This window comes from Apodemus sylvaticus, chromosome 1, assembly GCF_947179515.1.
Source record: "Apodemus sylvaticus chromosome 1, mApoSyl1.1, whole genome shotgun sequence".
Taxonomy (NCBI): Eukaryota; Metazoa; Chordata; class Mammalia; order Rodentia; family Muridae; genus Apodemus; species Apodemus sylvaticus.
Genome location: NC_067472.1, coordinates 2,431,637 through 2,446,569, shown reverse-complemented (window position 1 = coordinate 2,446,569; position 14,933 = coordinate 2,431,637). Strand labels below are relative to the sequence as shown.

At 46.5% G+C, this 14,933-nt stretch overlaps 1 protein-coding gene across 1 annotated transcript; it reads right to left on the bottom strand.

Moving 5' to 3' along the window:
- Positions 1–7,697: 7,697 nt before the first annotated feature.
- C1H10orf82 (chromosome 1 C10orf82 homolog) lies at positions 7,698–13,709 on the bottom strand. Its single transcript, XM_052171964.1, has 5 exons — positions 13,655–13,709; positions 10,996–11,214; positions 9,237–9,423; positions 7,916–8,013; positions 7,698–7,828 (listed from the first exon to the last, which is right to left on the bottom strand). The coding sequence occupies exons 1-5, from the start codon at positions 13,707–13,709 to the stop codon at positions 7,698–7,700; spliced, it is 690 nt and encodes a 229-aa protein (XP_052027924.1).
- Positions 13,710–14,933: the final 1,224 nt, after the last annotated feature.

The following is a 14,933-nucleotide window of genomic DNA, read 5'->3' as shown; positions in this document are numbered from 1 at the left end:
GAAGGTTCGATTCCCCAGAATAGGGGAATGCAAGTCAGGAAATGGGGGTGGGGTGAGCAGGAGGAGGGAGGATGGGATAGGGAGTTTTTGGTGGGGTAACAGTGGAAAGGGATTAACATTTGAAATGTAAACAAAGCAAATATCTAATAAAAAGAAAAAAGAAAAAAATCGAAAACTAGGGGAAAGGAGATAGATAGAGACTGACTGGGTGCAGGAGTGGGGAAGATCAAGTCTGTTACTGTGTTTACAGTTCAGTAGCTAGGGAAGGGAAAAGGCAAACAACGGGCTTCAGTGGCTGCCTCCCCCAGGATGCACCTGTATCCCTCTTTGAATTCAGATCCTGATTCATCAGCTGCAATTGCTGAAGCACAAGGTGAGAGGAGCCTCTCCCTTCCCCCCCTCCCACTATTGCTATAGAAAACCCTTTCTCTAAAAGGGAGGGGGAAAGATAGAATGGATGGAAAGGACTTATGGGACATATGGGGAGGGGGAACTGGGAAAGGGGAAAGCTTTTGGATTGTAAACAAAGAATATAGAAAATAAAAATATATATTAAAAAAGAAACCCTTTATCCTCACCCCATGCCCATAGCATGACATTAGTGTCTGTAGACAAGGTGGCACTGCCTCGAGGTGGTGTGTGGACAACATATTCCACAGCACTAACCCTCCCAGGCCCAAGCTGCGTAATCCCATAAAGAGTTTTCTGAATAAAGACGTTAACAGAAAGAGGGGGCAACGTGAAGGCACCCCCAGTGAATCCAGCGTCTTCACCGCATCGTCTCGGCCCCCATGGGGTGAAAAAAAATGAATGCTTTACAAAGCTGTTTCATAAAATGTTATGTTAAATGAATATCTTTTACTAGCTTTTAATGCTAATAGGGCCATTTATTCCTGACCTTCAGAAATATGAGATATTTTAAATGACAACGTGAAAAGTGTTCTTGTTTGAAAACCCAAGCTACTTTAGACTGCATATTATTACTTATAAGTATAGTGTACGCCAGTGGCGTGCATTTCAGCATCACATTTCTATCTAGCTGGTGTATATTTCAGCTGACATTTATTGTTCCTCTGCATACGTGTCAAATTCCTTAATGATGGCCAACAAAGGCATAGCTCTCGGTATATATAAATTACATTTGCTACCATATAATCAGTTATCTATTAGAATGCTATTTGTGACAAACCATGTTCAAGATAAAGATGGAATTGATTTTTCTGTGATTTTAATATTGTGCCGCACGCAGCAAGCCTTTGATTGAACCTTAAACACTTTAATGCTCTGTTTTTTGTTGGTGGCAGATCAGAAATGGAGTTTGTACTGTTCACAAAGCTAAAATAATTTGCAAAAACAACAAAATCGAATTGCTGAAAAAGAAGAAATATCGTCTTTATTTTTCAAACCAAGGGAACGTATTTTGTGAAGCTAGCGTTAGAGAGCATGCAGCCGAACGGTAAAGACACACGCACTTTTCATTTCTGCGCCTCAATTTTCATCTAAATTAGATTTTAACTTTAATGCATGGTATAAAAAGCCTCTCCTGGGCCTTTGTTTCTGCCTTCTCTCAAGCCACTGTAGGCTTTCTCCCAGCTAATACAAGCTCCATGCTGGTCTTTGTCCTCCTGCCTTTTGGCCATGGGTTTGGGCTGAATTCTCAGAGCTCTAACTGCAGGAGGCTGTGTTTCTGGAATCTTCCAGTGGGTTGTTTCTCAGAGGGGTGCTTGCTGGCCCACACTGTACCAAATCACTGACAACTAGAGACTGGCTAGTACCATGTTTTTGGCTTAATTCACTGCTAAGAGGCTAGAGGCTAGAGAGAGTTTAAGTCCCCTACTGTTTGTCCTTCCTCTCCCTTCACTAACAATGGCATTCATGGTTCTAATTGTTTCTTAGAAATTCAAAGTACAAATGACATTTCATGATACATGAAAAGCATATGAATTTAAAATCTGCGTGTCGATAAAGTTTTATCAAAACGCTGTGGCCATTCTCCTACTGACAGTGGTAATCATTGTCAAAGTGGACATGGCCCTTCAAGCTTGTAATATGTAACTGTCTGGCCCTGTTCTGGTTTGCTGTTACTATAGTAAACACTCTGACCAAAATCAACTTGGGGAGGAAAGGGTTTATTCCAGCTGAAACACTGCTCACAATTCATTATTGAGGAAGGCAGGTAAAGAACCTCAGGCAGGTACTGAGGAGAGTAAGGCTTCTACTGGCTAGCTCACTAGCTTGTGCCAAGCCTTGGTCCGGCTGCCTGCCGAAAGGACCATCCAGGTCTGGGCCTTCCCACAGTAATCATCAGTCAAGACAGTTGCTCTCAAGCATGGCCTGGGTCAATCTGATGGAGGCAATTCTTCAATTGTGGCTCCCTCCCTCAGGTGACTCTAGGTTGTGTCAAGTTGACAATACAAACAAACAAACAAACTAGGCCTGATACAGAGTTTCAAACCAGGCCTGATACAGAAACGGTGCTAAGAGCATGTCCTGATGCTCTCTCTTCCAGAGGACTCATACTTGCTTCCCAGGACCCGTGAGGTATGGCTCACAACCTCTTGTAACTTCTGTTCTGGAGGATTGAATTCCCTCTTCTGACCTCTGATAGCATTTGCACACATGCATACAAACACACACACACACACACACACACACACACACACACACACACACGGGGCGGGGAGGGAGAAGAGAGACAGAGACAGAGAGAGAGAGAGAGAGAGAGAGAGAGAGAGAGAGAGACCCCAACTGAATTTCACAATGTTGCAAATATAGTCAGTGTCTGAAGAATTAGGAAACCATCAGAAACACTTAGCCAGTCTGTCAATTACTTTAAAACATACAAAAATTGGGGGACTCTAGGCAAACAGAAAAGGCACAAGAGAACGAATCCATCTCCATCCTTACCAGAACAGTAAGTTCAGTTCAGCCTCTTCCTGTTTGACCTGATGCTTTTAGCAATGGCCTGTACATATGAACAGCTGCAAACTGTGAAATAGATGCTAAGACCATTGTTTCACTGAATCTTCCAAAACAATCCCACATGAAGGTAGGGTGATTGTTTTTACAATAGACACAGGGACTTGAATCAGGTATTTTCTGATGGAGACCATCCAACAGAAATGAGGCATTACAAGACTGGAGGACTCCTGAAGGCTGCAGTGGCTCCTAACCCTGGAGCTGGCTCCACCCATTCCCGCCTCACTCTCTCACCTCTTACCTTCCCCAGGCTGAGGCAGGGTGAGCCCATAACTCTTCCAAAGTTGTGCACTGTGACAGCAGCAGGGAGGAGATCCACAGCCCACAAAGTAGCATGAGGGATTAGCACACGGCCCTTCCTTCCAGCAGTGCCACTTATTGTCCATGGGACTTTTTCTACATTGTTAATTTTATCTGTTGCATCTCCTGTTTTAAAGGTGTAATCATTTATCTTGTCAACTTGACAGTATTTAGACTCATCTAGGAGACCCATCTCCAGGCACTTCTGTAAGGGATAACCAGACTGGGCTAATTGATAGAAGACAAATCTGCACATGGGCAGCATCGTCCCATGGGCTGGCATCCTGAATAAAAAAGGAGAGAACTAGCTGAACACCAATGTTCTTCTTTCTGCTCACTAACAGTAGCTGTGGCGGCTTCTTGCTGCTTCTGAAGACTGGTAGTTTCTTGCAGTTTCTTGGATTCTTTTGAATGGAACTGCTATTGCTGATTCGTCAATAGTGTTTGCCAATGGATCGAACTACCACTGCTGATTTATGTGAACTGAACTGCTAATATCCTAACAAAGATTGGAATCGCTCCTCCACCAAACCAAACAAAAACAGGTCCACATCTTCCTTTGCCCTATTAACCTTTCTTCCATTGCCTCTGGTGGGCTAGAAGGGAGGTTAAAGCACTTAAGAACCCTTATTTAAATAGGTTTTGAAAACGTAAGCCTACACTGCTTGCTCTCTTAATGCTATGAGTGTACTACCAGGCTCTTTTGTAATCCTCATTTCACAAATGAGGAATGCAGTTCTCAGAGAGGTCAGGGAACGTGCCCACAGTCACACATGCAGAAATAAAAAGCTGAGATTTGAACTCTGGAGATCTGCGCCTATACTGCACATGGCTGTGCTTGAGCAAAATCAAAGCTAAGACTAGCATCCTCTTTACGAGCAGCTGGTCACATTGTGGAACCTGTGGCAGGAACAGGGAGTGCTGGTGTCCCCTCTCCATCAGCCTGAAGGGGGGCTATCAAGTTTGTACAGAAAGCAAAGGTGACCCTAAAAAAGAGGACTTTCATTGCCACAAAGACCAAGAGGCCCAGTTGGCCCAAGGAATTATTTCTTCTTCTTGTCCTCCTCCTCCTCTTCCTCTTCCTCCTCCCCTCCTCTTTCTCCTCTTCTTCCTCCTCCTTCTCTTCTCCTCTTTCCCATCTCTACTCTTCTTCCTCCTTTTTTTCCTCCTCTTTCCCTTTCTCCTCTTCCTCTTCCTCCTCCTCCTCCTCCTCCTCCTCCTCCTCCTCCTCCTCCTCCTCCTCCTCCTCCTCCTCCTCCTCCTTCTCCTCTTCCTCCTCTGGTAATAGAATTGTTTTTAGCAGCAAGAATGAGCTCATTATGTATGCAGCTTGTGTTAATAATGATAATTTGCTGCAAGGCAAAAATCACCTGGATACACCCCTCCCGGCCGACAGGAGCACTTGGAAATTATAGGCTAGAAGGAAACAGAAAGGATGAAGATTAAGGAAAATTATGGCAAAGCAGAACTGAGGAGACAAAAGGGATTGCAATCCTGCACCCTGAACTTGGAGATGGTGACCTGGAAAAGCACAGGCTACTCAGGGTTGGGCTGCCTCTAACCTCACTACCTCTCCCACTGGGCTGTTTTCTGTGGGGGTAGGATTGTTGGGAGGTTTAAGTATTTTAAAAGTTGATGCAAAATGAACTAGTCAAGAAATTAAATATCTACACGGGCTTTGACTCCTAGGAGGAGAGCAAGTGATCAACATGCCAGTTTGTCATCTCCTCCATTCCCCAGCAAATGTCCCCAGTAGCTGGATGCAGCTACCTGCACAGTGTAGATCAGGGGTAGAGCAGACACACCTCCCAAGCCGCTCCTTTCAGGGAGCCTGATGGAGAAGCAGCAGCAACCCAAGCCACACAGCTGCAGCTCAAGCATCTGAGAGATGCACTTCCTGGTTCTTCTGAGGGGTTGCAATATCACTCCATCAGGGTTTAAAAAAAAAAAAAAAAAAAAAAAACCCTGGAAGAATCCTGGCGGACCTTGGAGTGCTGCTTCTGCTCTTTGGAGTGAACAACAGCTTCCTTCTGCTGAGACATGGCTTTCTTTTCCCTTTAAACAAAAACTCTAATATATTAGTTTTTAAAATTATTTTTTTATGTATTTAGGCACTCACACCAATTCATGGGAGTTGGTTTTCTCCTTCCATCATGTGGGTCCCAGGGAGAATTTAAGTCATTAGGCAAGATGGCAAGGCCATCTTTCTGGCCCTAAAATTATCTTTAAACCAATTCATATTCATCCCACAAACCCTGTGTGCTTTTTTTTTCAGCAGATAACTCAGCTATGCACTGTGCTGCAAGGATGATCTTGCTTTGTGAGGAACTCCCAGAAAAGGCTGTCTCTTTAAGCCCTGCGAGTCTCTGAATGTTTTGCTCTACCCAGACAGACTTTTCCCCCTCCAAACTCTAATTCCTTTTGGTTCTGACAGCTAACACACGGAATCAGAGAGCCACCAGTCAGAGGAGAGAGGCAGGAAGCCAATCCTACGGATTGAACTGTGTCCCTTAAAAACAACGGCCTCAGAATACAATTGACTTGGAAACAGGGTCTCTGTAGACTTGGTTGGGGTGACATCAGGTTGGAGCTCCCATGCCAATGTGGCCAATGTCCCTCTGAGGCAGTGTGTCAACACACGGGAAGACAGGAGGAAGGACACATGGTTTGAATGTGAAATGTCCTCACAGGCTCTCGTGCTTGGATGCTGTCCTTCTGGTGGTGTTATTGTGAAATAGTGAAACCCGGTTAGACAGTGGAACCTCACTGGAAGAAACATGTCACTTCAGGGAGGGCCCTGAGGTTTTCTGACTGAAAATGCAATGTGTCTAGCCACTTCGTGCTCCTGCCTGCCATGCTTTCTCCACCATGATGGATTCTAAACCTTCAAACCATGAGCCACAGTAAGCCCTTCCTCCCTTGAGTTCTTAGATATTTGGTCCCTGCAACTGAAACCTACACATCTGGACTTTCTGTGTGGTGATGCCACCCAGCTGGGTATTGTGTTTATACAACCTCGGTAATCTCACATAGCTGGTGTTTGTCAACTAGAGTCTCCTGGAGGACTTGAAATCTAGAAAAACAGGGTTTTCAGTAGGATATTTGTGCTAGTTTTGGAGGCAGGCCACACCAGGACCCATGATGGCTGACAGGATTAGACTGGTTAGAGAGATTGGAAGAAGAGCCTGGCCCAGCTACACAAGGTTTCTTTGGTGTTAGGAAGAGAGACAGCCTGGGCGAGTTTTTTTTTCTACGTCAACACAGGGAAATTCCTACTATTCACCCCTGTAGGGCTGGGGAGCCATGAGGACCAGGACCCGATCTGCAGAAGTAGGAGAGTTCCCCCACTCCTGGGCCTACATGCCTACCTTTGCCCAGAGGCGGTCGAGCCAGGGAGTAGCCTGGGAGGTGTAGCTGAGAGCCAGGTTAAACTTCCTCTCACCTTATAAAGTCATGTCCAGCAGCCCCTGGAATCCCTCCTGGCCACAACCAATAATGTACTGTCTTTTGCTTGCATGGTAATGCTAAATTCTGGCCCCCAAGTCCTGGTTGCCCCCCAGGGATGTATGTACACAAATGATACTATGTAACCTTTTGCCCTAAGTTATTCCTGATTGGTGAATAAAGATGCTGATAGCCTATAGCTGGGCAGAAGAGAGATAGGCAGGGTTTCAGTTCCTGGGTTTAGAGTCTGAGGAGAGAGAAGAAGGTGGAGAGAGAGGAAGCACCCATGGGGTATATGAATCATAAAAGCATGGCTATGAGGGCTGGCCAGACGGAGTTAAGAGCTGCCGGGATAGAACGTGGCAAATTATAACTTGGGGTTTTTTATTGGATAATAGCATAAAGGGTAGCTGTCTGCCCAGCTCTAGTGCTGATTAAGGCTTATTATAAATGTAAAGATTATGTGTCTTTTATCTGGGAACTGAATAATTAAAGACTGGATAGAAGCCCTGGATTGAGATTAAATATTTTCTACAACAGTACAGTCACCCCACAGCACCTACCCACTCCCCAAAGGTCTAAATGGCCTTTGCACTCTCTCAACCCTAATTAAATGAGCTGACTCACTGAAGCTGCCTCCAGAGAGTCTGTAATTGTCACCTGAGTTCTCTTTTGCTCCAAGCAGTCTAGCCTTGATTTCCCTCTCAGGACTCACAGATTATGATCAAAGCAGACTCCCAAGCCAAAACAAACAAACAAACAAACAAACATAAACAAGCTTAGTATGCTGAGATGTAGCCTCTGAATTCAGACTGCCGTCTTAGGCAACAGTGCTAATTACTGGGAACAGCAGTTAAGGAATTCTTATCAAATCTCTTTGCCCAAAGAGGGTGAGGGGGCTGGTTTTGATGCAAGCCCCCAGCAGGTGTCTGAGCTCTCTTGAGGCTCACATCTCCTAGGAAGGATGCAGGACTCTAGCTCTCTGCAAATGTCTTTGCCAAGGACGGTGGCTCTCCATACACATTCCTGCTGCATGACAGACTGGACCACTGAGCACAGCCACAGGGCTTGGGAGCCTGGGGGTCCTCACTTGGGGGTGTTTGACCTGGAAGAGAAAGACTCCATATGAGCTGCACACAGGGGCCGCAGCTGAGCAAAAGGGTCAGAAGGAAACACAGCCCCCCTTGCTTACCTGTGCTAGAGGATTCTGGGTACGAGGGTGGGAGACCTTGCAGCTGCAAGACTTTTGGAGAAGGGTTAAAAGGCTGGGCAACCCTCACATCGTATGTTCTAAAATAAGCAGAAAGCATGACAACACGCTTTTTAATATGAAGTACAGCATGCAGGTCCTGAGCAAGCGCAGAGCATTTGTTCTAATCTTTATAACCCATCCTAAGGTTTGGAAATACCATCCCTGTTTCACAGAAGGTAAACTGAGGCTGAGAGCTGCCTTGTGCATTGCCTTGGTGTCCCTGTCTGTCACCACCGCCCCCCCCCCCCAGCATCCTGAGAGCTTGTTTGGAGCTTATAGCAGGGAGTGTAGTAGATCGGTCCTCTTCCACAGAGCAGACAACTTCAGGAGAGGAGTACAGCTGGAAGGAGGACACCACCCAGCCAGCCAGATTCCCCCAAATCAATTCCAGCGATCAATGGCATGACAGATGTTAAAATCAATCCCCCTCCCAACATTTTTTGTTTGTTTTTTGTTTGTTTGTTTGTTTGTTTGTAGACTGGATCTCCCTATGTAGCCTTGGCTGTCCTGAAACTCAATATATAGACTAAGCCACAGGGATCTGCCTGCTTCTGCCTCTGGATTGCTAGAACTACAGGTGTGCACCACCATGCGTGGATCTCCTTAGTATCTTAAGTCTTAGGCCAATGCTGAGACAGGCAGTTCTGAAGGGACTCTAGCCAGCCGGAGCATGGCTAGCGTGGCTAACAGGCATTTCCTGTATCCCCTACTCCATCTGCCATGCTAAAAACCATTAGATTACATTTTTAAAGCTAGCCACCAAGGTGTATTCCCTTATTTGGCCACTTCCCCCTCCGAAGCCTGACTACCTTGACCAAGGTCCAGCTATCAAAGACTTGAAGTCCAGCAATCAAAATTAACCTGTCCAGTCAAAATTAAACATCTGACGCTACCTCAGAGTTCCCCCTGTACCTTTATAAATTACCATTTGCCTATGCACCACATCTGCCTCCTCTCTCTCCAGAGTCTCTGTCCATCCCCTCCCTAGACAAATGGCCCTTCTCCCTCTCCCTTGTCACCTCTTCCTCCAACCCCAGTCTGCTATCTTTGTCTCTTATTCCCTGCCCTTTGTTCCTCTGGAGCAAATAAATCTCCTTTGTGCTGAGACCTTGGTCTGTTTCTTGCTCCCAGCCCTCCTCAAGGCTGGAGGATGTGTTCAGACCAGGGCTGCCTGTAGGAGTGCCCTGCTATCCCCACCCTACACCCACCCCTGGTTCTGCTCCCTAGATCCTGCAGTTCATGGGATGCAAGCTACACTTACTGCTCATATGGCTTCAGTTGAGCCCTCTTGGCTTGTGCCACCAAACCCAGGAAGTCCTCGTAGCACTTTTTGGCCATGATGGTATACCTCGTGGCATAGCCGAATTCAGTGACCTTGGCTCTGGGCAGGTAGCCTGCCCAGCCAGGGATAGGGGGCTCGTGCAGCGGTTTCTTCTCATTTTTGCATTCTGTAAGGAGATAGCAAGGGTCCTGAGAGTTTCAGAGAAACACAGTGGGAAGAACACCCAAGCTCCCTGGCTTTAAGAACAGTTATATCCCAGGAACCTCTAAGCCACACCTAGGGCCCCACTGTGTGCCAGCTTCTCTCCTGATAGCTCCTTTCCTTCTCTCAGCAGCAGCCTTGGAAGCAGACACTACTGTTACCTCCACGTGTTACTTTTATGGCAAGTCCTGAGACATAGCCAGGAAGTAGTTAGAATAGGTCCAGGACACACCAGCTCTCAGATCCTAAATCCAGCAGTCTTCAGGTAGGAGAAGGCACATCAGAATCAGCACCAGAAGCTGCCATTAGGTCCTGGAGCTGACAATGATTAGCAGGGTGGCCTTGGCTAGCCTCACTGCCCTTCAGGTACTGGAGGAACCAAGTGAGACACTAAGTTCCAGATCAAAGCCGGCCGGCACCCTGGGGTGCCTAGTCCCTCTTCTGTGCACATATAAACTATTAAATGTTCTGGATAAGTACCTAAACAACTTAGTATTAACAACTGGGCTATCAGTCCATGTGCCTCTGTGGGGTATGTGTGTGTGTGTGTGTGTGTGTGAGTGTGTGTGAGTGTGTGTGTGTGAGTGTGTGTGAGTGTGTGAGTGAGTGTGTGAGTGTGTGAGTGTGTGTGTGTGTGAGTGTGTGTGTGAGTGTGTGTAAGTGTGTGTGAGTGTGTGAGTGAGTGTGTGAGTATGTGAGTGTGTGTGTGTGAGTGTGTGTGAGTAAGTGTGTATGTGTGAGTGTGTGTGTGTGAGTGAGTGAGTGTATGAGTGTGTGTGTGTGTGTATGTGTGTGTGTGTGAGTATGTCTATGCGTGTGTACCGGTGTGCATCTTTGTACTTGGGGAGGCCAAAGGTCCACACTGAATGTCTTCTTTAGATAGATTTGCCTTATTTTTTGAGGTTAGATAACTCAATGACTCTGGAGATCAATTTGGCCATGCTAGTTGACCAACATACCTGGCTTATTTACATTGGCTTGGGGAGGAATGGGGGGGGGGAGGGCTTAAACATGTCCTCAGGCTTATTTAGTGAGCATTCTACAGACTGAACCATTCTCCGCCTCTGGTGCGTTTCCCTTTAGATATATAAACAATCCAGCCTAAAATCGTGTTAAATTACCACAGCATCTCTGTCATTCTGTGTGAAAGCCCTTCCTGCAGAATTAGTATCTATGGCAGTTGGATTTCAAATCTAGGACAGATTGTGGGCATCCTTGCTGTGACCCCTTAGGGCACCTCTAGGGGCCTCTAATGGAGAATGGCTGTCATCCTCACAGCCTATTGTGTCTGCTTAGAGAACAAGGATGGCCAGCTTAGAGAACACTCCCCAAGTGGAATCCACAGATCCATAAGCTGATGACATTGAAAGGGCTCTGAGGGCGCTGTCAGCCTCTCCCAACTGCCCCATGGGGTCCCTTCCCCTCCAGGACAGCACTAGGTGCTCCTTCCCGGCTGCACAATGGCCTGCTGGGATCTCACTCGGGTCCAGATATAAGAGACGCTGACGCCGATTCGCTGATTAGGTGGAGACCGTACCCAGAGTCAGGGGGTGGTACTTCTTGGCATACTCATGCAACACCCACAGGACCGTGTCCTCAGAACAGATGGGCTTCAGTGGCCGCGTGTTGGCCACACACCAGTTTAGTGCCTGCTGCTCCTCCTTGTACCTCTGGGTTCTCTCCTGGAACGCTTTCACACAGGGATTCATGCGGTCCTCGCTGGTGCTTTCCTGGCAACTGAGCCATGGTATGAAGCCTGGGAGAGGACAGGGAATCACAGAGTGAGGGCGCCGGCGGGAGTCTGAGAGCCTGCCTCTGTACCCGCCCCACAGCCCTACACTCGGCTCCCCTCCACCGCCACCAACGCTGTATTTTTCCAGAGGCCATTAATACAGTTGGTGTTGTTGTTTGCACCATAGAGAGCCCCTCCCAAGGCTGCAGAAAATAACCTTGAAGCCGGGGAGGGAAGGTCCATTTCAACAAAGGCGAATGACAGTCACACACTTTGATGGCAAAGCCCCCGATGTCAGGCTGAACAGCAAATGGGGAAAGCGTTTAATGGGCCCAAATGATAGTCTGAGGAGTAATTGAAATTATTCATCTGTTTTTTTTAAGAGAGAAAGCTTATTTTCCTTGACACTTCCCAAATGCAATCTGGGATCTTTCTTGCCAGACCGTAGGGAAATTGCAGGCCCATTAAAAGCAAGACTATAACATAAAAAGGTAAATTCATTATCTGCAAGACCCACCCCCCCAGGACCATTTTTCGCCATTTCCCTCAAAATAACATGTAATCATTACAATTAGTAAGGGTAAAATACAACTATTTATTTAAACTGGATGCTGAATCCCTAAGTGCTATAGCATCGACACAATAAAACCATTAAAAAAAAAAAAAAAGGACTGAGGAGAACTGATTAAGAATTTAGTGTTAAGTTGAAAAGTAAATAAATGTCTCTCTGTCCTGAAGTGTACCACTTTCCCTTAAGCAACTTTTTTTTTTTTTTTTTTTTTTTTGCTTAAGAAAGAAAACCTGGCTTTGGGGTGGTGGATGTAGCAGCTCTGACTCCTGCATACTCAACAAGAAAACACCTTCTAGAAGAATCTAATCGACTAACCTTGACAGGGCTAAAGACCAAGATCCCTCATCTGTTATGGTTTGAATGTAAAGTGTGTCGTATGTTTCAAACTTGGTCCCATGGTAGCATCTGGGGAGGTTGTGGAGGTGGGTCTGCCTGCAGGAAGTGGGTGACTGAAGGTGGACTTTCAGGTTTATAGCCAAGGACCACTTCCTATCCTCTCTCTGCTTCTTGGTCCATCATAATGTGAAGTTCCAGGAGCTCTTGCTGCCAGGACTTCCCACCCACAATGGGCTGTGCCCTTAAACTGTAGCCACGAGAAGTTCCTTACACTGTTTCTCATCAGGAGCTTGGTCACAGCAACAACTATACACCAGCTATTTCCTCAACTGCTGGGCAGTCAAATGTGCCCTGCGATACTTTGCAGGAGCCACAGAAATTTGGGGCCCTTTGGGAAATGGCATCTCTACTACCAAGACCTACTTTCATCTACATATTTTATGTATGTGTATTCACATGCATGATGCTCACATACCTAATGACACAAGACATCTTACTGAGTCTTGATGAAGACCATGATATTCACACATATATTCACAGGTGTGTATATGCTGCCTCTGTTCATCACCAGAGTGTCCCAGGTGATTCGGTAAATCGTGTTCTCCCAAATGCACACATCCAAGTCCTTAATCCCTGATACTTACAGGCCTGGCCTTCTGGGGAAATATGGTCTTAAAAATATAACTAAGGAGCTAAAAGCAAGATCATTCCATGTTCAAGCTGTCTTCAAAATCAAAGACTGGTGTCTTTAATAAGAGAAGAGGGGACAAACTGGAGACTCAAACTCACACGATCCACTTGAGTCAAGAGCTGGTGGGGCTAGTTGCCATTTCATAGGATCCATTCCTTACACGAAGGTCGATTACATCATGTAGACAGTGGACAGGGGTGTGTGAACCAAATCTGAACTGTCGGAAACCAAAACCCATTCTCTTATCTAACTAGTGGGGCCGGCTGGGCCTGGTAAACCTCGGAATGGTCTGCAGGCATAGCCCCTTCTGAGAACAGCTAGGTATGAAAACCGAGGTCCCCACCAAGCACGTCCCTTATTGGGATGCTCACAGTTCTCAGTGACTAAGGGGCCTGAAGTGGGAGAACCTTTGAGAACAGAGACCATCTGTTCTCGACTGTCAGAGATAAGGGTTCTTAGACATCGAATTCCAGGGGCTAGAACCTCAGTAGGACAGGTGGTTGGTCTTCCTGTGTGAGAGACACAGGAAGGAGTGAGGAAAGTAAGACCCATCCTTGTGGGAGACTCAGGGAAGTCCAACTTGGGAAGGACAAAGCCTCAGCTTTTGCAGTTTGTCTGTCCTCAGTCACTGTGTGTGTTCTTGTCTACAAACCACCCAGCAGGTGTTAAATGCTTCTGGTATGCCCCGCCAGGTCCTAAAAGATTTGGCCTAAGTGGTTTCTCCTTAATCCAAAACTAGCTGTCACCTGCTTGCAGCACTGGTGCCTTCAACATGTGTCTTAAAAGCTGGAGTACTTGCCAGTTAGATGAGGACAAGGCTCCAAGACAAGCCAGAGACCAGGGCCACTGTTACGAATGCCACTTACCACAGTATCCTGGTGTGATGGGCAGCTCTCTCATGAAGGTCTTGGGAGACTCCATTTCTGAAAGGAAAGAGCCAGGAAGTGACCTCAAGGTTCCGTCTCTCGAGGACTCACTGCACATGTGCAAGAGTTCTTGAGTGTAAAAGAATGATTTTATCAAGGGCTGAAACAGAGCTATACCTCCATCCCGTGCAAAGCTAGATGGCAGAGTTGCCATCAGTTATAAACCAGAGGCCTAGTGCATTGGCTCATTACCCTGTCTCACTTTCCAGAGACACCCCTCCTTCCACTTCCATCTGCCCATCTTCCACCCATCCATCCAGCCATCCATCTACCCATCTTCCATCCATTCATCCATCTACCCATCTTCCATCCATCCATCCATCCATCCATCCATCCATCCATCCATCCATCCAATAAAACTATGTGCATATTTAGCCATGAAACAGGACAGAGTTGTGAATATAAAGATGAGCAGCAAGACGCAGGAGCCACCATGTAAGAAAGGTCATGTAAGGCTCATGAAATTTGCATGGTGGGGCGGGGAAGGATAAGAAGCTCATTTCTCCACAGTGGAGTCTTAATTCAGGCAGACTCTGTTTTTGGTAACAACTTGTGTTGCTAAATGCCTTTAATCTGACAGTTTCTGATGTCATAACTAGAGGGACAGGATGGTACTGGTATCTTGTGATTAAGTCCCTGTTAAACTTTATTCAATGCTTATGATGCAACCCTCACCCCCCCCCCAAAAAAAACAAAGGCTCAGAGCACATCTGTCTTGGGGGGATCTGAAAACCACAAAAAACTGGCATAGAATCCAAGGAGGGGAGGAATGGAGGTATTAGGTGCCTATTCTAGTACCAGATACATAGAAACCACCGAGCTAATCCCTTTTACCAGAGATAATCAATGGTCTCCCACCAGGAGCCAAGGTTTGTCTGTGGATTCTGTGGCTTATCTGTGCCAAGTCAGTGTGTCTCTCAAAGTGATACTTCTGAGGCCACGGCCTGAAGTAGAAAGGGAGGTGGGGCACACAAGTCAGTTGTTGAAGCAGTCCAACACCGTGAAGCCAAGAGCAATAGAGGTGGGACATATCCAAGGTCCACTTAACCTCTGGCACTGTGTACCTGATGCCTGGGAGAAGGCCGGGTTTAGACTGGCAGACCTGACTGGGAACTCATGTCCAGCTCAACACTGATCACCTGCTGGCCAAGTTCTCAAAACCTTTACAAGCAGAAAGCAGAGAATCCTCCCAACAACTCCATAACACAAATATTGCCCT

Coding starts and splice junctions, on each gene's coding strand:
- C1H10orf82 (XM_052171964.1), bottom strand. CDS start 13,709: ATGGAGTCTCCCAAGACCTTCATGAGAGAGCTGCCCATCACACCAGGA. Junction 9,424..10,995: donor GTACCACCCCCTGACTCTGG/GTACGGTCTCCA, acceptor ATCTCCTTACAG/AATGCAAAAATGAGAAGAAA. Junction 7,829..7,915: donor CCCAGAATCCTCTAGCACAG/GTAAGCAAGGGG, acceptor TTTCTCTTCCAG/GTCAAACACCCCCAAGTGAG.